At 41.4% G+C, this 21610-nt stretch overlaps 1 protein-coding gene across 4 annotated transcripts in view; it reads left to right on the forward strand.

Annotated features, from left to right (window-relative positions):
• SPIRE1 (spire type actin nucleation factor 1) overlaps positions 1–21610 on the forward strand; it is a 140932-nt gene that overhangs the window by 53038 nt on the left and 66284 nt on the right. For all 4 annotated transcript variants that reach the window (XM_066991192.1, XM_066991193.1, XM_066991194.1 and 1 more), the window contains exon 3: positions 14884–15120. In XM_066991192.1, coding sequence (XP_066847293.1) covers positions 14884–15120 — 237 coding nt within the window. The remainder of the gene's footprint in view (positions 1–14883; positions 15121–21610) is intronic.

Here is a 21610-nt window from a genome sequence, read left to right on the forward strand (position 1 = left end):
ACCAGGGAAATTTGGTGTGCGGTAATCCTTGCACGGGGTAGTGCTTGGAGTACACCAGGGAAATTTGGTGTGCGGTAATCCTTGCACGGGGTAGTGCTCGGAGTACACCAGGGAATTTTGGTGTGCGGTAAGCCTTGCACGGGGTAGTGCTTGGCAGTACACCAGGGAAATTTGGTGTGCGGTAATCCTTGCACGGGGTAGTGCTCGGAAGTACACTAGGGAATCTGGTAACTTATAGGTGTGCGGTAGCCCTTGCACGGGGAAGTGCTTGGCAGTACACCCCCATTTTCCAGGATAGGAAAAATGGGAAATATGAGTTCCAAGGGACAGGGAGATATCCCTGGGGGAGTGCCTCCCGACTGTCCTTTAGGAAGGATGTTGAGAAATTGGAAGAATAACCCCAAAACTAAGGAAAAAGATAGGAAGAAAATGGTTAAATATTGTGTATCAGTCTGGACGAAAGAACCAATTAAAGGAACTGCAGTATTTTGGCCAAAATACGGGTCTGACAAAGATTGGGTATGTCAGGCCTTAAATTTTTATGTTAATAACAAATTTCCATTTTCGGAAGAAGAATCGGAGTATGCAGCTTGTTGGATACAAGGAATAAATTTGAATTTGAGCAAAAATCAGAATAAAGAGGGAAAGAAAAAGGAAGAGACAAGTGATAAATGGGACCTTCTGGATAACTTACCTCCTCCTTATAACCCCCAAGTTGCTGCAGCAGCAGCGGCTGCTGTAGCAGTTCCTCCGAAAGAAGAGACAGGAACTATAGATAACATTAGCTCTGGGAACAGGAGGTACCCCAAATTGGTAAAAGAATTAGAACAAGGTAGAAGAGGTACTGAGAATTTTGCCTTCCCTGATACTAACAGCACTAACACTATCTGTGTATCCTCTTAAGTGAACTTCCCCCCCTCCTTACCAGCAGAGAGGTTAGGAGTTTCCTAGGACCTGACTTATACTCTTGGGGAGGGGGAATTATGTATATAAATATGTTGTTTACAGGGAAAGAAATGTGAATGATCAGGAGGAGAGCTGCAATACAAAAATGGGAAAGAACTCATCCTCCAGGACCAGGGGTAATACCGGCAGGGCAGAAATAACCACTTGCCGATCCTGGCTGGAAGAATAATAGTGTGCAACACAGAAATCATATGAGAGACTTGGGGTCAGAATGAGAAAGTACTTGGGGATGAATCCTGAGGACCCGGTATCCCAAGGGCTCTTGAAAGTTCATTTTGTGATTGAAGCCTGGCAAGATGCACAGAAAATGCTCCAGAAGGTGGGGGGGATGTAGTGAACAGTCACTGGGGGCCCTCCTGTGGGAGGCCCTGAACGTGTGTGTCAAGAGGGGAGATGAGAAGGAACAGCAGAGAGTGAAACTAATGGTATTGACAGTGTAGCAGGTAGTCAGGCAGAGGGTTGGAGAAAGAGGAAGAAAATCTTCAGGGGGAGTCAGGGCCAGGATGGAAAAGAGGGGAAGAGAGATGAAGGAATGGCAGGCAAGGAAAGCTACCCGTGTTGCGGCCTGAATCTTAGCAGGGACAGGCTTTGATAGGATGTTTTAAGTGTGGGCAGGCTGGCCACTTCAGGTAGGAATATCCTGAGTGGAAGAAGGAGGAGAGAAGGAAAATGGGATGAGGGAGAAAGGTATGGAATTAAGTTGGCTAATGACTGAGACTTTGGAGAAAGTACAGGCTGGAGAAAGATAGGAAGAAGTGTTAAGAAGAGTTATTGAAGGTGTTAAAGGTGTGGTATGTAATGTTTGACAGAGCTGTTTTTTTGAATGAGTTGGGAAAGTTGAATGAGCAGGGAAAGAGGATGTAGGCATTATCTAAGTAACAGTCTAGAAGTTTTGGTATATTTGCTGTGGTGTTTGGTCAGTTTCCCAAGTATTGAGAAGGGGGGGGCGGGGGGGGGGGGGGGGCAGCCTGCTCCACCAGGGGCCTCTCCACAGGCCGCAGGGGGCTTCGGCTCCGGCGCCTGGAGCGCCTCCACCCCCTCCGTCTGTGCTGACTTTGGTGTCTGCGGGGAGGTTTCTCACTCCTCGCTCTCCCAGCTGCTGTTGAGCAGCAGGTTTTTGTTTGTTTGTTTGTTTTCGTGGATGTGCTCTCACAGAGGCACGGACTGTGTTGCTCATGGCTTGGCTCTGGGCAGCGGTGGGCCCCTCTGGGGCCGGATGAAATTGTCCCTTATCTGCTACGGGGTGGTTTCTGGATTCTCCTCGTGGGGGCTGCCACTGCAGCCCCCTCCCGAACCTTGCCATCAAACACAATACACAGGGGCAGCTAGGTCATTACTGGCCTGTAAAGTATCAGGGATTAAATTAACTAATGAAACCCTAACAAGTGATGGGGGTAGAAGGGGCTGGGGTAACAGTGCCACCTTTGGGGGGTACCAAGCTGAGACTAGGGGATAAAATGATCTCTGGGCAATTATTGTATGTACCCAAGGCAGGGACTAACTTGTTGGGAAGGGATTTGATGATGAAATTGGGCATTCAAATAGTAAATTGTTAGACTGGACTAACAGTGGTATTAATGGAGTGCTCTCAGGCCCTGAGAGCAAAGATATATTCACCTCTGACTGGAAAGACTCTGAAGTGGGGGCGGAAGCAACAATACATATGGACAGTTTTACCTCAGGGGTTTACAGGGCCTCTGATTAATTTGGGCAAAGTTCTAGAACAGATTTTGGAGCAATTCCAACCTCCCAAGGAGGAATTTCTGTTACAAAATGTGTATGATTGTTTATTGTCAGGACAGGAGAAAACAGTTGTGAAGGAAGCTACTAACAAGCTATTCAACTTTCTGGGAAAGCAGGGCTTGGGAGTATTGAAAAATAAATTACAATACGTAGAAAGAGAAGTCAGGTATTTAAGGCATCTAATGTCTGAGGGAAAACTGAGAATAAATCCAGAGAGGATTCAGGGAATTGTTGAAAACTAAGAAAGAACTAAAAAGTTTTTAAGAGAGATTTCTGTAAGGAATCAGGAGCCACGAAGCCTGAGGGAAAATGGATACTCCCTGATGGGAGAGAAATGCTGAATAAAGCACCAATGAGGCAAATATGATGTTTTACATCAAGAGAGTCATTGGGAGATGCAAGCAATGTGTGATGTTGTGCTAAGAAAGTATGTCTGTGTAGGAATATACACTTTAGTGAAGCAAATATGCAGAGGATGTACCATATGTCAAAAAGCAAATAAAAAGGTCATTTGTAACTAACCTAGAGGGGGACGGGAGCCAGGGATTCGACCTTTACAAAGTATACAGGTAGACTTTACTGAGTTACGTAAAGGAGGGAGATTTAAGTACTTGTTTGTCCTAATTGGCCACGTGACTGGATGGGTGTAAGCTTTCCCCTCTTATCTGCCACTGCAAACACGGTGGCTAAGGTATCACCGGAGCAAATAGTCCCTAGATATGGGATAGCTGAAAACATTGATTCAGATCAAGGAAATAATTTCACTTCACAAGTACTGCAAGGGTTAATGCAGGCCTTAGAGATTGAGTGGGCTTTTCACACCCCCTGGCACCCCTCCTCTTCTGGGAAGGCAAAGCGAATGAACCAGACATTAAAGAAGCAATTAACTAAATTAGTGTTAAAAACCCAACTTCCTTGGGTAAAATGTTTACTTTTAGCACTCCTCCAGGTTCAAACAGCACCAAGAAACAATATAGGAATTTCACCGTATGAGATGCTGTTCGGATTACCCTGTCTGGGCAGAAGGGATGAGATACCACAATTCGAAACAAGAGAGTTTTCTTAAGAACTGTGTTCTGGGGTTGTCCTCTTCTTTGTCATTTCTCAGGACCCGTGGGAAATTGGGTCCTGATTCAGACCTGGAAAGGATCAACTCCGGCCCGAATGGGAAGGACACTTCCAAGTACTACTAACCACTGAAACAGCCATAGGAACTGCGGAAAAAGGTTGGACTCACTATACTCGAGTGAAGGCATCCGTCGACCCTAGTACCTGGGAAGCTGTTCCTACAGAAGACTTGTTGGAAGCTGAAATCGAAGAGAAAAATCTCATAGTGGACTCTGAGCGGGATAAGAGCTTGCGATTGTAAACTAACCTTTTATTTTCACAGGTAACTAATGAGTGTGACTTGTGATTGAGAGAAAGGACTGGCCTATAGTGAATTGAAGTGTTCCCAAGGGGGGTTTGTTATGGTAGTAGTGTATATCTTATTCTTTGTATTGATAATTATTTGGAAACCTAAGGTTTAAAAATAATGACAGGGAAAAATCAATTATTAATTTTGTTTTTTAGTGATTATAGGCCTCAGAGAAAGCCTTGGTCAATTGGCAACTTGGAAAAGGCATGACCAGATAATAGTAAGATGGGATACCCCATAAAAATATGGGTGAATGTGACAGAGGGTTATGTACCACAATCTGTCATGTTTGATGTTTGTGAGGTGTTAGCTTGTGGAGATTTAAATGCCCAATGACAACTGAGCAGAGACAACAAATAACTGGGAGAGGCCCAACAGCCAGATTGAGAATAGCTGTATGGAAACAATCCTCTATTGCCATCAGAGAAAGGGAGAAACTCAAGGAGAAAACAGGAGAGAAAACAGGAGGCTCTCTTTGAAATGCGGCAGTTCAAACATTTGAGATTGAAACAGGGTATGGGGTTGTGAATGCCTGGATAGAATGGGTCAAATATACTGTCCAGAGTCTCAACCATAGCAATTGCTATGCTTGTGCCTCGGGATGACCGATTGCCCAGATAGTGCCCTGCCCATTGGGGTGGACCAAGGATTCCCAGGGAATGCGATGTATGATTGCATTGTACCAAGAAAAGACTGCCTGGGGAAATGAGGCCTGTAAGTCTCTCTCTTTGCTATTCCCTTCCTTGCATGATAGCAGTATCAGGGCTCCCCCTGTATTCTCCACAGCTATAGGTAACCATACAGCTTGCCTCTCACGGCAGGGTGTGAGTGCTACCTGGCATCTGGGAGAATTTGCCTTGTGCACGAGGACCTTGAATGCTACCGAGGACTTGATGGGAAACTATTCAAGATTTGAGATCCCCAGGGCAGATCTCTGGTGGTACTGTGGAGGGAAGATCTTACGGTCCACCCTACCATCTAACTGGGGAGGCACTTGTGCACTTGTTCAATTAGCTATACCCTTCACCCTGGCATTTGAAAGAGAAACATCACAAATACCCAGAAGAAGTAAAAGAAGCTTAGGAGTATCATTTGATGATAGAGCATACGTAGATTCTATTGGGGTGCCTAGAGGAGTTCCCGATGAACAGGAAGCCAGGAATCAAATTGCTGCAGGGTTTGAGTCACTGTTCTGGTGGGTAACAATCAATAAGAATGTGGATTGGATTACTTATATTTACTATAATCAGCAGAGATTCATAAATTATACAAGGGATGCGATAAGAGGAATCGCTGAACAACTAGATGCCACCAGCAAAATGGCTTGGGAAAACAGAATAACATTAGATCTTGCGGAGAGAGGTGGTGTGTGCATGATGCTGGGCAACCGTTGTTGTACTTTTATCCCTAACAATACTGCCCCGGATGGCACAGTAACTAGAGCATTGCAAGGGCTTACCACCCTTGCCAATGAATTGGCAGAAAACTCAGGAGCAGACACTTCCATCACAGGATGGTTGGAATCTTGGTTTGGTAAATGGAAAGGGATGGTAGTGTCCATATTTACATCCTTGATTGTAGTAGCAGGAGTTTTGACAGCCATTGGTTGTCGCATTATCCCCTGTGTAAGGGGACTTGTCCAGCGGTTAATTGAAACTGCACTTTTGAAACAAATGACCATGGATCCACCACCCTACTCAGATAAGATGATGATATTAGAGGAAATGGAAAGCAAAGAAAGTAAAGAAGAGGAAGACATCTACCAGATTACATCTTAGAGAAAAATTTTGCAAAAATCAACAAATTATAAAAAGAGAAAAGGGGGGAATTGTGGGAATAGAAATGTTGTTTTTGCAGTGTTACATTGTATAGAAGGAAGGAATGTGGTATTGAGATATGCTTACAGTGATAAGAAAGCTCAGCAGGTGTCCTCCTAAAATGCAGACAACCAGACTCCTTAGAGCAATCAGGTGAAAATCACTATGTTAAGTCAAGCCAGATAAGGGGAGAAAACATTACCATCTCAAAAACAGGCCGGCAACTGAAGGCCAGGCATTGTCTGTGAAGCATCAGATAGATTGTGAACCTGGATTACCCACTCCAGTGGGGAAACAGGGGAGGGTCCTGTCATCAAAAAGTATATAAACTGTATTTTTGGAACTAGTAGGCGCGCTCTCCTGCTTGTGGGGCGCCCGCCATTGCAATCGCGAATAAATTACTACTTCACTGAGATCCTCGCCTGAGCCTAAGTTATTGGCTACTGAGTGTTTCTCACAATTAGACCAACAGCATTAAATTTGAGTTGTTTTGTGTGTGTTTAACATACATGCTACTCACTACAAAGCAAGAGATGTCAGCCCTCTTCTGGGCCACGTCACTTTAAAAACGACCTGTTATGTTGGTATGTTTGGGCTTGGTTCTTAACATTGTTGAGTTCAGACTAATGAAATCTTAAAATTGCAACAATCTGGCTAATAAGAAGTCTTCTGCCAGTCAGAAGGACATGGTTTTTCTGGAATGGAAGAAGGTGGATGTTAGGAAAGCTACACTTAAGCCAGAAGAAGTGTCATATTCCCAACTCTGTGCGAACTTGTTCAGGTGCTTCATCTGTCTCTGTTAAGTTCGTTGTCTGCAAAATGCTTGAAACGCACACTTAAATCTGCAAGACATAGTGAAAGCAGCCTGACTTTTGTAAAGTCTGTTGAGAGCCTCTGGTGGAAAGCTTATAAAACACATGCAAATGTGAAGTTTTAATTAATCTAGAATTTGTATTTAAAAGAACAGCTTTCATTGTACAGTTATTTTATTTGCTTGGCTTTTATAATTGTTAATTTTGGGGGAAATAGTTGTGAGAAAGTTCCTGAGTCACAAGAGGAGAAGTGGTTTACATTGCAGCTGGAGTCTACCCGCTTAATTTTGGGATTAATTAAATGGGGGCTGAGCCTGTAGCAGACGACTCTAGTGGCTGGAATGAAATCTGTGTGGGAAGGCTAAGAAGTTAATACAAATAACTTGTTGAGGAGATTAGTTGAATTGTGCAGATAGATACTTTGACTAAAAGTGGCATTGGTGTTTTATTGCTTCATGACTAAAGTAAATTGGACTGAATCAAAGCTACTCAAAGTGTTTTCAAGTGAGGTTATTTTATTATCTTGCATCTATAGCTTGTGTTACAGACTACGGGCAGATATGCAATATCAGCCAAATTTAAACCAGTCACACGTGAACTCTGAGGATCAGAGCTACTGAACTTGTTTTCTTTCTCTTTATACAAGTTTTACTTGAGCTGGTCACTTACCTCTCGCTACAAAATCTTTCGCTGTAGTTAATCTGATATTCTATTGTAATACAGATAAATTTATTCAAAAGGCTGATACAAAAAATGACAATTTCTGTCTCTTACACAATTGACTCTCTGGAATTTCAGTGGCCTGGTTTGTTTTTGATGGTCAACTAAATTCTTTGCTCTTTCTGTTGGCTTACTTAAGGAGTTCACCTGATTGATTTCTATTTCTAGGCCAACCTATATATATTAAAAACAACAACTAGAACCACAAAAACTTTGTTTGGACCTCATTTTATTGAGTAAAGTCAGGTATACTGAAGGGTTACATGTGCTAAAAAGAATAGCAGTTTTTTCCGTTGTATAGGAACAGTATTAAATGATTCTGATGTAATATACTACTACCTTGAGTTTTATCAGCTTAATACTAGATTCAAAACTTTTATCCAAATAAAAATAAAAATCTTTTATGGGCAAGAAGCATTAGTCTGAAGAGTTAGAGCATTATAAGGCTTTCGCAGAATCGCAGAATGGCTGAGGCTGTCAGGTCCCTCTGGAGGCCCCCAGCCCCAACCTCCTGCTCCAGCAGGGCCACCCAGAGCAGGGTGCCCAGCACCACGTCCAGGCAGCTTCTGAAGGTCTCCAAGGAGGGAGATATTTCACATGAGAAGCAAACTAGGGCGGTAGTTTGTGACATGATCTGATTTTGTATCTTGAACTTAAAGTAAAAAACATGTTCTAAGGAGCATTTCCATAGTCCTTGAGGCATTTACAAACTAAACTTTGATGTGCTGAATTTTGAAGCCTCTAAGATTTTAAGTGAATTTTTGGGGAAATTATCTTTATGGACAATGACAATAAGATGCTTCTAAAAACCCAAGATGAGACAACATGCCTAAAGTTCTAAATACATAAGATATTTTAAGACATTTTTCAAATGGTTTTAAGCCTGCAGTAGGGAAATATAACAACATATCTGCTCTGCCTTTGTTTCAGCAAATATATTCCAAACTCAAAACTCTTTATGTCATTGCTATTTCTGCCGTTTACTTAAATGAGATCCGGATAAAGGCCTTAACATGACCCGTATTTAAAACCATGATATGAACAGAGGTGTATGTAAGAACTTTAAAATGACTTTCACCATCTGTGTTACTTAATTATTGCACCTAATTCTTTTATTGGAGCATCTGCTATTACTAGAGTTTTCACAGTTAAATCAGGGAATCTAATTTCGTTTTTCTCTGGGGATGAACTGTCACTTTGGTGAAATTCCTTCAGGTTGGATAAATTCTTTAATAACAGACTAAATATTTATCTGAAGCTTGAAGATTATAATGTATGAACAAAAACTAGAAGAAAAAATGATTTTTTCCCAATGTTTTGATGTAGCAGATAAAATGTAAATTGAGACTGATACAATGGAAGAAATTCTGTTTTCATTTATGCTAATGTATGGTAGTTCTCCGTAGATAATCTCTAGAGGGAAACCTAGACAACCAAAAACATGTTTATAATTATCAGAACCCCTGAATAAGCTGGAGAGTTATATTATTACACTTGAGCCTTAATAAACTTACAGTTAAATTACTGCCATTTTCTAAGAGGCAACTGGACCCAAGCACATTTTAACTGGTTAGATTTTTACATGTTTGCTGGGGAGGGAACAAAGAAAAGAAAAAAAAAGCTGGCATTGCCTTTGTACGTTTAAGCTTGTTCTGTGTCTTTGATCAGTTCTTCCACTGAACCTCTTTATTGTATGCCTGAATAGTAAAATGATTCAGCAAGTAGGTCTCAGTACCCATGTTGTGCATTCACAGACCTGCGGATATAAAATCAATTTGGAAAAGATCTGCCCTGAATATGATAGAGAAGTTTTCCTAAATCTGAATATATCTAAAACAGATTGAATTTAATTAAGTTTGCATTTCATTTCTTTTCATATTTATTTTCTTTTGTATCCTGTACATTCTGATATTTTTTTCTTTATATTAAATAGGAAATAATAGTATTTTATTACTGCTTTGTATTAAATAGCAAGGCTCATTATATTGCAGAAAACAGTATCTCATTATTTCAGTTGCGAACCAACACCACCCAGAAGTTAAATAATCCTGTCTCTTATGTCTATATTCTTTGGTTATGAGTAATTCTTCTGATTCACTGCAAATACTCTGAATCCTTGCTGCTCAACTGGGAGCAGTTGAAAGTTTTCACTTTTTCTTGTTTGACCGTCTGTTTCACTAATGTAATGAATCCGTCCTCACTAATTTAGTGAAGGTCGTATTTAAATGTAGCGATGTCCCCTGCTATTAAAACCCAGGTGATGCTGGCCTGTTACCGCCAGGGAATGAATGTTGTGGTAAAACTGACCTGAGTGTACCTGAGGTATGCAGGGACAGCAGCGGGTCTTACAACAACTTATTTAGGCATACTCTGCCGTGAGTTATTCTCGAGTTACCCAGGGCACTAATGATGAGGTAAATAACCAGAAAGGGTACCTGGGTTTATCCTAACCGTGTTATTTGCTCACCCTCCCTAAAAGTGGGATCTTCCTCAGCTACAGAATTAGGTGCTGAAGAAACAGGCAAATTACTCCGTTACAGAGGGGAATGGCAATCAGAGCAGTAGCTTGCTGGCTTTGGTGGAGGTGAGCAGGGGGTTTTGCATTAGCTTGAATACACCCATCTTTTGGATTGTATTGCGGAATTTTGTCACAAAAACTTGTGCGTGCCCTAATGCACAAGAGAAAACGTAAGGTACGCAACTCTTGAAATCAGAGTTGTCCATGGACATGTCTCCACGGCGCGTTATGCCACCAGAAACACGGCGTGGAGCCCCTGGCAGGCTAATACAAAGCCAGCAGTAGGACAGGTCAAGGTTGGTGCTTGCGTGCTGTCTTGGCGCTGCCTGGGTGGGTGGCAGGGGTGGTGGCTCTGCCACGGCCAGTGGTGTGGCCACTGCCAGCCGGATCCAGGCTCATGCTGCTCTTACCCTAAGACAGTGAGGCAGTGATTCTCTTTCTTAAATACTCCGGAGAACTGCTGGTAAGGAAGTTGAGAACTTAATGATAATAATTGTAGTGTACATTTTTTAATTAAAAAAAATTAGAATTTGTAAAAGTCGATGCAGTAGAAATGCAAATATTATCGTGACTGGGTGCTGTATTTGAGGTCCCTGTGGGAAAGTTCAAAGTTAGTTGACTCACCGTAGGAGCTGGAGCTTTACGGCTTCTTTAATCCCAGTTTAGGGCTATAAAACCTGCGTGGCTTTGGGAGGAAGGGAGAACATTAGGGAGGGACAGGAATTTGAGCTGAAAAAAAGCCCTTTGCTGCTGTAAGTATGAGCCTGTCCTTAGGCTTTGTTGCTTTGTTTAAAAATGGAAGCAAACCCTAGGAAGGGGATGAAAGCTTAGACAGTGCCCTATTGTGTGTGTGGTGAGTGGGGGGAACGGCACGCAGATTTTGCCTCTCGTCTAAGCTTCAGAAAGATTCAGAAACATCTACGTCGAGGGGAAAAAAGGATTCTTCTCAAGTTAAAAAAAAAAAAAAGAAAAGTGAAATACAGTGATTTCACCTGAAACTTTTGCAAGTCTCCAACATGTTTTGCTCCTGTACAAAGGCTGTCTATGTGAAGAGTTTTAAGAATGTGAAACTGGCAGCGTTCACTGGAAGAACATAACTGAATGTCCCATAAAAGACCTGGAAAGTAAAGAAGCCCTTTCCTAGGGGCGTGCCTTAACGTCTTGGAGGAACGTATGCAGTGTGGAAAGTCCCATTTGGTGTTTGTTTATGAAAATGATCTGAATGGTTGGGGTTTTGTTTTAGTGTGTGTGTAGAAGGAGCGCGAGGATATTGTTTTTACAGCATGCATCAGGTCAAAATGTTCTGGCAAAGTCTCTCACAAGTTTATCGCAAGTTGTTATAAAGCAATAGTATAATACAAGTCCTGACTGGTGTCGGAACTGAAAGAATACTCACTGCGAGACAAAATTCCCCTTTCGCTAATGATTTAAGCAGTGTGCAAGTTCAGTCTGTGGGAAATGTTTGGTGTGTGGGTTTTTTTTCTTTGGTCTGAAGCCATGACTTTCAAAAGAACTTGGGGAGGTGTAAAGCATAATAACACAGATTTCCATGTTTATTTTTTTAAGTTATTTAGCTACTGATTGATTTGTAGAGATCAGGTCCTTTGCCAAAATTTAAGTCAGCCAGGAACAAATGAGTTCTAAAACTGGAGAGGCAGAACTTGATTTATTTATTTTTAATCTGAATCAAGCAGCCTTGTTTATCATTTGTACTGGCACTTGTTCCAGTGGCGTGTAGTTGTTTTGATGTGTCAACGTGCATCTGTCTGGCTTAAAACAGGGCTTCACTAAATCCCTCCTTACACTTTCTTTTCATGCTATACCTCTGCTTTCACGGATGTAAATCAAAAGTGTGTCAGTACTTGTCACCTGTTAGGTGCTGGAAGTATTTACTTCATGTTTAGTTAACAAACAGTGCAATTTAGAACCAGTCATTTCTTTTTAAATAACTGATGCTTTTTTAACAGTATGTTAGTCCCTGATTATCCAGCTCAATAAACCATATATTATCAATTCATCCATTCAACCATGAACAGGTTTTCCTTTTTTCGTTTGTATTTGACTTATGTTACAGGCAAAGTGTCAGCGCTCGTGAGATTAGTCAGCAATGAGCTGTCCAACTTTGTACATTGTGTTTCTAGTTATATAGACACGGGAGTTTTATTTGTGTAAAGTTGCATTAGCAGTTCCGTCCAGGTGAAGAAGTTTGGACGGTTCTGTGACTTTTGTTTGATATTCACGCCGCACTTGTGGTTTTACAAGGTCCTTGGTAAACCAGTATTACTCAGAGCGCTGAATGTTTTCAGTTTTAATGCAAGTCAAAGAAAGTTGCTCGGTTAAGAAGCTTGGTGCTTTGTCTCTCGGCAAGACGAACCTGTGATACTGCGGTTTTGATCATGGCTCCTAAATAAGGAGCTGAAAGCCCGAAATCTGGGTCTGAATTGGAACCATTTCAGGTTTTCGTGTTGTGTCTGCTTTGCATGTATTAGGAAATCTGTACATAGTATGGAAAAACGTACAAGCCGTGGTACTGAACTACAAGAGCCCCACTGCTGATACATCAAAGAAAGCAGCAGCTGTCACCCAGCTTTAGCCATGGTGCTTTTGAATGCCTTAATCCTGTTCCCAAACAGAAGGAGGCAGAGGGAGCGCACTTTCTTTATATCCCTCTTCCATGGATTTTTTTTAAGTGTCTAACAAAATCCAGAATCTGTCTTCAGCAGCCATCTCTGTACAGCACAAGAATTTATTTTCTTTGCATCTAATTCAGACATTTCAGTCCTTCTCAGGTATGCTAAGCTCTTTTAAATTTAGTTTTTATTAAAGTTAGAAATTACCTTGTTTACTCCCAAGTGTTTAAAATATCAAAGCAATTATTCAACTGTACTTCATTTTTCATTTAGGTCCACTTCAGGTTGGAATTAACTTGCTGTTCTTCTGTTCCCTTTCAGTAGAAGGGGTATATGTTGAGATTGTACTGAGAACCTGAGGTATAGGAAACAGGTACCTGCATACCAGTAGAATTTAGTTTATTTTATGTAATTCCAATTTGTTCAGATTTTTTATAGCAGTACAAGTTTTACAAAGCAGTTGTTACAAAATAGCTTATGTAAGAGGCAAACCAGATACGTTGCAAACATAAGTTTTAATCTGCCATGGCAGTTGTTAAGGTCTGTATGGTGCCGTGTCCTGTCTCCGAAGTGGGTCACAGGAGATGTCTGGGGAAGTGCGTGAGAACTGAGCTAGCATACAGTGATGCTCCCCTGGTGTACCTGGCTGTCTCACTAGCATTTCCTGAGTCAGAAGCTGTTCTTTGATCTAAATAAATCAAGACGAATTTTTCTTCATTAATTTGCCTAATCACTTTTCTGATCTGTATCTTAAGAATATTTTTCAAGTAAGTATAAACACATTTCAAGAGAATAGCATAGGAAAAATATTTATATTGATCAAGTTATCAAAATTATTGGAAATAGATTCTAAAAGGGTTATTTTATTTATTGGGTTTTATGTTTGTTTATTACCCACTCTCTTGCAAAGTGGGTTTGCACTCCAATGAGATCTCAGCAGAGGAATGAATATAAGTGTAAAGCTTCGGACTACAGCTGGTGCATGAAATTGTCCATTCAGCTATCATTTTTAAGTCTTTGCAAACCTCCAAGCATTCATACAAAAATACTTTGCTGTGTAAGAACGAGTAAGCTGCTAGTGAGTTAATTTTAACATTTTAAGAATCTGTATATGTTATCCTATGTACCTAAAGGGACTTTGAAAAATCTACATTAAAAAATGTGTTGACCAGGGTAGTACTGAAAGCCAGACGAGAGTAAATGGCATTTGATGACAAGGTTTGGTATGTTTAGAAATACTTATGTTATTAAAGTTGCTCTTGTGCCAACTACTCCTACACGGGAGTCTGCTCATTTGTGTGACACACTAGCCATCATAACACCCAAGAAAGATGAGAGATTACATGCAATAGCTCCAGTCCTACTTTCCTTGTCAGACAAGCATCTACATTGCCTTACTGTGGTTTACTCTTGCAAGCCCATTTTCCCTTCCTTCTCCATTAGTACCACTTTCCAAAGTCCACAGTTTGAAATGCCATCTCTTTACATCTCTAGAAAGCTGCTAGCTTCAGTATTTTCTGCAAGGAAAATAATTGATGCCAAGAAAGGAAATGTGCATTTAGCATTTGGGGATGTTTGTGACAATTTATTGCTAGCTTTCACTGAGTAAGGGCTCATCTGCTTGCTTTGCTCTTGCCAGAGCACAAAAAGGAAACCTTGAATTCAATGAAAAATCAAGGTAATAACTCATTACAGTGAAATCCAGGCGTTGATAGCTTCAGTGGAGTACGTGTAGAAGGTAAAAGAGTTCCTGTGTGCTGATGTCCCAGTGCTCAGAGAGTTAATACTGGGATGTCCACAGCTGGCTCCGGACATTTCTCAGGTCTATGCAGAAATGCAGAGAGTAAAGGCCAGTTTCCAAGTGTTGTAACCATTCGTGGGAGGAGGGAGGCATCTCATGTTAAACTGTTCTTTCTTTTCATTTTATTTTTATTTTCCCAGGAGAGAAAGGTTGTATATAAAAATCTATAGTACTGGTTTTTGAGTACCTTTTTTTTTTTTTTTTAATCTAAAAGGGCCTGGCTTTATTTTTAAATTATTACTTTTATTTCAAAATCTGAAATAATGACCTGTATGTTGTATGCTACATTACTGAAGTATTACTATAGATAGTAGATGTTCATTTTTCTCTTTAATTTTGATGTTTATTGTCTTCTCCATTGCTAAGTTTGTTATATAAGCACCAGAAAAGAGCATTTCTAGTCTAGCCTATTTGTTCATTTGAATGGCATTAACAAATACCTCTTTTTTACTTTTACAGGTTATCGAATCCCTAGGGATTATTATATACAAAGCCTTGGACTATGGTTTGAAGGACAATGAAGAGCGGGAATTAAGTCCTCCGCTGGAGCAGCTTATAGACCACATGACCAACACCACAGAAACTGATGGGAGTAGAGATGAAGGATATGATGCTCTGGATGAGGGAGTGGAGGACGATGACGATGATGACAAAGCAGAAGTTGAGGCTATTCATTCCTACAAAGATGTCATGAAGGTACAGTAATAGGCAGATTATATGGTATTTCACTGTTCTTATCAATGAGAAATTCAACTCTGTTTTCTGTGTTTTTGTCCAGTATCATACTAGCTATGCCTTTTCTTTCTTTTTCTGATTTTCCTGGTCATTCTGTAAAGTTTGCTTGCAAGAATTACATGCAATATAGTATTTCATTTTGAAAGTTAGCAACAGAAGGTCCATGATCAACTTTACTGTAGGATCTGCCGTTAATATCACATTCTTATTTCATCTGTGTGCTGGATATTGATTCTTCCAGTGTAACATCTGTTGAGTTATTTTGTGTACACTTGGTTACTTCATGGGCTGCTTCAATTATTTCACCTTTTCATTAGTGCAGTGTTACTTTAATTATTCTTTATCAGTTTCTTCCTTTGCCTTCCTTGTCTAGCGAAGCAGAGGACTGCTTTTATAAGTGTAGCTTATTTGTATGGAGTGAGTCAGGGTGCAGTATTTCATTGATGATAATTATGATTGTGGTTCTTGACCTGAGTTGTGAGATTTGGAAATACAGCTTATGAATTTTGATTGCAACAGGTTTGCTAATGTTATCTAGGCTACTGTGAACAATGATTTAAAAGTTTTTAACCCTCTATTTTCTCTAGAGTAGAAATTTTAGAGCCCAGCGAGCCCCTAGTAGAGACAAAGGTGTTAAAGAGCATGGGTTTTGTCAAAAGCTGTATAATTGGCTTGCCTCATAAGTAATCTGAGAGTTAATACAGGTTGGAAAATTGTATGTTAAATTGTACCAGTGGAATGAACACTATATTGCTTGTACTTAAGTACAAATCATATCTGAGGATCAGAATCTTAGTGTGGACAGAGAAATTAAGAATGTAGTGGTGAAAGCTGAGAGCAGCCTGAATAGCACATCAGGACACATTAGCACGCAGAAAGAAGACTCCCACTGAAACCTGCCACTTCTGACAGGCTGGCCATAAAGAGGAAAGCTCTCAGGAGGTTGGAATGGGGGTAGCTTTTGTGTGAGAGGCTTTTGCATATGTAGTTAAACTTGTGATGTGATTTGGGAAAGTATCACTGACAGCCACTACTCATGAACCTGGTTAAAAGTCATGGCTATGTTCCCATTTGCCCTTCTCCTGGAGGATTTACATCTTGTTCCTGCTTTTCCCTGTGACAGGGCTCTGCATGCTTCATCGCAGTCCTCTCACCACCCAGCACAGTGACTTGTGTCATGTATATGTGACTGCAGTCTCGCATTTTCCCTGCCCAAACTGTCGTCTTTTCCTCCCTGCAGTGGAAATGATGCCGTACACTTAAAGCTTTCGTTTTCCCCTGTCCCTCAGAGGAGCAGGGGTCAGCAGGAGCAGTGAACGAAGCAGCCCTTCGCTCCCCGCCGATGGGGAAGGCCCGGCCGCGCGTAGGCCTGCCTCTCCCCATCAAGCCCCTGCCACTCCTGGGCTTTCCCAGTCGGTGCCCTGTCAGCGGGAAGGAGCGAAGGTTGCTTTGCTCTCCCCTCCCTCCGCCACTCCCTGCTGCCCAGCCATCTTCCCTGAAAATGGCCAGCAGTGGAATAGGCCGGGAGCACCCCGCTGAGCCCCTGTGGGGACGATGTTACGTCCCGAGTGTCTGCTGTAGAGGGTAGATGCAGCGTGTCCTCTCTCCCTCCAGTCTGGCACTAATGCCGTGGCATGGTGAGACAACCAAAGCTGGATCGTTAGAGGAAGTTTTGCTTGGTATAGAGGCAGCAGAGACATCTGCCTACGCAGAGCTGAGGGCAGAGGTTTGTAGAAGTGACCATTTTGCACATTCTTTGCTTGATGTCTGCAAACAAGAAAAGAATTTTGGAGAACTTCTCTGGAATCCTTCAGTTACACTGGTACACATGCCTGAAACACAAAAGGCATAAGAAAATATTCAGTCAGACTTCAACCATTAAGGCTGCTGAACGGTGGCTTTTCTGGTTCAGCTTTGCTCACAAGCATCTCTGCTGGTCTGAGGCACCTGCATATTTGTGGTTTAAAATCAGCATCTTAATTTTTATCATTTTTTGCTATTAACTTTTTATTATTCTGGAAATGTAGTCCTTGTGATTTCACCTTAATACACTGAACTTCAGCTGTCAGTCCTACATCATCCTAACTTTAACTCCTAACTGCCTTGGAATTCCCTTTTGTTGCTGTTGTTGCTTTTGATTAAATTACTTGCTGCAGGCTTATCTCTATGACGTGCCTTTATTCCCTATTCTATTTCATTAATCCATTGACAGTATTAGAACAGCAGCATCATTCTTGCCACATTTTTGTCACTCATGCGAATTTGTGAGATTCTTTTTTCTTGACTCTGTACCTTTTCAAGATTAAGACCATGTTTTGGATGTCTTTTTTTTTTTTCCTCCAGTCCTGAGCTATATTGCAGGCTACACCCTTATTTACCCACTGACTGTTTCACAACAGTAGTATGTGGTCTTGTGACCATAAGGCTTGATTATTGTAATTCCCTCTTGGCAAGACTCACTGTGAAGCTTTCTCCTCTGCAGTTTGTAGTGAATGCTGAAGCAGGTTTGCTTGTTGAATTGAGCAACTATCCATTTTGCCTGCCCTGCATTCTCCAAACTGCAAGCTTGAAAATTGGTAGAGGTGGGCTGTGTGCTACCTGTGTTGATTTTTAAAGTTTTTAACTGTATAGTCTCCAGTATGGACATGATTTCGTCCTTGAAGTGTGATTAAATCATAAAATCATAGAACCATTCAAGTTGGAAAAGACCTCTAAGAACATCTAGTCCAACCTTTTAACCTAGTACTGACAAGCCCACCACTAAACCATGCTGCTAAGTTCTACATCTATAAGTTTCTTGAAGACTTGTTTCGTCCTTCCCCAAAAAGTGCTGTTGTCAGGTCCAAGGCCTCTCTTACCACTATGACTGAATTTTTCCTTAAATTGCTAATATGGGTGAGCCTATCTTGTGATTAAAACACAGAGATAGAGAAGATACACATCAGGTTTTGCTGTAATGTAAATTAGGCAGGTCAATCCTGAACCCTTCCCTAACACGGAAAATTCTGAGTAATGTGGTAGATAACTACTCCCAAGAATTGGGAAAAAGGTTAGCGCTAAATAGCTCTGCCAAGGTCAGCACTGGCAAAGCTCATGTTTGGAGAAGACGAAGATGATCTTTTATGCAGCATCTCTGTATATTTGGTTGATCTGGCTTTTGATTTCCTTAGCAGGACCAACCCGCTGTGCAGACTTGGTACACTCTTTTAAAAAATGTATCTATGAAGACAGGAAATATTGTTTGCCATACGCTTAAATTTTTTAGACTTTGATGTATTTCAGACATGGCAGACTTGGTACAAATGAAGGAAGAAATAGAGACAGAAAGGACTGGATGTTTTCAGACATCTTGGGCATGCCAGGTTTACTATGCACATGTGCAAAGAAAGGTAAACTCGCATATAGGGTGATCTAAAGGGGTCTGGTGCACATCAGATTTACATCACACATACAGCTCAAGTAGGGAGCCTTGAGTCAACAGAGGATATATGCAGAGTGGGCCTGCCATGCCAGGAGGTGTGTTAGGCTTGCTAAGGGTGTGTGGAGTCCTGTCATGTGGCACCTTTATCATGGCATGTTGCCCTCCCTGATACTGAAACGGGATGATGCAGTTCATCAACCTTTTCTAGAGCATGCTCAAGCCCTAATTCCACTCCTAATCTTAGCATTATCTCGCTCCTGATCCCACAAACCTCTGCAGTCAGATGGTTTAAGCCAGCACCACTTCTCATGTTAACCCTGAGGTTCCTTTTAAGCTGCAGCTTAACAGTATCTGCTGGCCTGAGCCCCATCTCTAAACCCGGTTCTAGTGCTATCCTTTATTCTAGGTCAGCAGCCTCTTCTAATTCCAGGTATAAATAAAGCCCCCTGAACTTTAGCCCATTTGATACCAGGTTTTGTTCTGTTCTGGTGTTTGCTAGGCTGAACTGCCATCCTAGTTCTAGCCCTGTCGTTTCTTTCAGCGTTGAACATCATCATAGATGAATTGCTTCTGCCAGTACTCGCCCTTAGCTTAGCTCTTCTTCAGAGTAGAGGAATAGTCAGTGGTATCTGCAATTCAAGTCACCGACCTCTCTTCTACTACCTTTTTCTTCAGATTTCGTGCAGTATAAGTAAGGAGGCAGTGGTCTTCCTAAACCAATATCCTACTCTTCCTTATGTTCACCTTGCAGCCTGAAAGTTAATTTAGCTTTAGCAGGAAACTTACCTGTGGCTGAGCCACACCTTGTCCCAGAGGCAAATAGAGCTGGGTGGCCCCAGGGTGCTCGGTGTCCTCTGGTCCTTGGCCTTACTGAAGAAATCGCTTTGAGGTAGTTCACTAATAGCGTTAGTTAATTCTGACCGAAAATTAACTGTCATGCAACTGCTGCTTCACAAAGGTGATTTCGTGACACTTGTCCCATAGTAAACAAGACTCATACTTGAGAAATCTCCATGCTAACCTTTTAATTTGTATGAAAATTTTCAGAGCAGTTTGTGCAGTATTGAGTTATCTTGCTATAACGAATGTAAACAAGATTGCAGTTTGTTGATAGAAATTCATGTTTGTGATTTGCTCAAAGAGGAAGAATAAGTTATGTTTCTGTGAAAAAACGAACATAATGTTAGTTATTTTAATTGACCTCTAAAATAAAGTTGCAAACTTACGTGATTCATGTTTTGGTAGTTTAAATGTAGAATATCTTTGAGCTGGAAGGAATTGAAGTGTACAGCGATGATACTGATCCACTTTTTCATTTTCAGTACTCTTGTAGTACAGATCAACTATCTATGGCATGTGTCGAGCTGTAGGGTAAAAGAAGAATATGTCCTGTTTCCATGCAATTACAGGTGGGATGAAACGATCAACATTTAGATCTACATGTTCTGGAGGCACCCTTCTGAGTGTGAGGACATATATTATTATCATGTATGTGGTATGACCCCATATAAGCGTAATATGGGAACCTGTCAAAGAGGAACCAGAAAATGCAGTTAAAAACAAGTCTGGGTATTTGTTTGTGACAGACAGTTAAAGAGTTCATGTTACTGGAATTCAGAGGCCCATAATTTTGCCTAGTTCATGAGGTTAGAATTAGTAAGATGCAGCTTTCTGCAAGTGTAATTCTCTTTCGGGCTGGATTGGCTTTAGCATTTTTATACGAGCCTGCAGAGCAGTATTTATGCGTCATTTCAAAACAAGCAACTTGCAATGTACCCTGTCACTCTGTCTGCAGCTGCTGAAGATTTTGGAACCTTACTGAGATGGTAAGCAATGCCCCAAATGTCAGGTTATTTTATATTAAAAAGGAATACAATAGTGCTGGGCGTTTGTGAAAATCATTACACTCCAAGATAACAAGTGGTCAGCTCTCTTCCCTTGGGTCCTGTACTTAGCATACTCAAATGCCACGTGCTTGTCTTTATTTTGGTGTATCTTGTTTTAGAAAAAGGCGATCTGTGTGTCTGATTGTTTGTGTGGTGATGAAATCAGTGGGTCGGAAGTCTTCCTGTGCTGACCAAAAGTTAATCATCTTCTGCCTCTGGATTTTCAGTTGTGCACACAGTCCTGGTGCATGAGACCCTTGTTCTAATGTTGGGGAACCTTCTGAACCAACCACTGGGTTTCTGGAAGTGCCAATATCTAGTTTTATCTAGTTTTTTGTACCTCTTCAGTTTTGAGGGGGGCAGGCTCTCATCTGGTGTTTCTGTTTGCACTTGAACTCTTTGTAAGCTAGAAAGAAACCCAAAGACCTCCCCAAATGATTCTGTGAACACACCCTCATGTCATAGTGCTGTGACATGTTAGCCTTTGGGGAATTTGGGCCACCAAGGGTGGACCTCCATGGTTGGTACTGGTCTGAGGAGGTAGGTGGCTTGTTTTGGCATACTTCCTGGCCAAAATCTTTGCAGGAATCTTCACACCAGAGCTTCTGGTTCTTGGACCTCATGGCCACCTCTCTTTTTTCTGTACTGCATTCACAGAAGTGGGACCTCTGTGTTCAGCAGTGTAAAGTCCTAAGGAACAGTGCTCATCATCTGTGCTCAGGGGGCTTAAAAACATTCCCTTTTGGGCTCCTGCCCTCCCAAAGCATGCTGAGAGCACAACTTTTTGTGTTAACTACGCTATGTCTTCAGACAGATGCACAGACATCGTGAAGGTCCAGAAGAACAAGTTGTAAGATTTGGTAAACAAAGCAATATATAGATCGTGACAAAATCAGACCCATCCAGAGGCATTTTCTTATTACTTCACCATTCTTTGAACTAACTCTGAGTTGTCTTAAAAACGCAGTGAACCTGCTATTTTTCTCTTGCCCAAGCCTTGTATGTCATGGCTATTCATTCAAACCACAGCATGTTTCTTCACCTTGGCTGGGATCCACATCACTTGTATTTAGTAAAGGCATCACAAAAGGTTTTTCTGCTTGTTTGATTTGTTCTTTAACTCCATCAGTTCCTTCGTCTGTTT

This window comes from Anser cygnoides, chromosome 2 (genome assembly GCF_040182565.1).
Source record: "Anser cygnoides isolate HZ-2024a breed goose chromosome 2, Taihu_goose_T2T_genome, whole genome shotgun sequence".
NCBI lineage: Eukaryota > Metazoa > Chordata > Aves > Anseriformes > Anatidae > Anser > Anser cygnoides.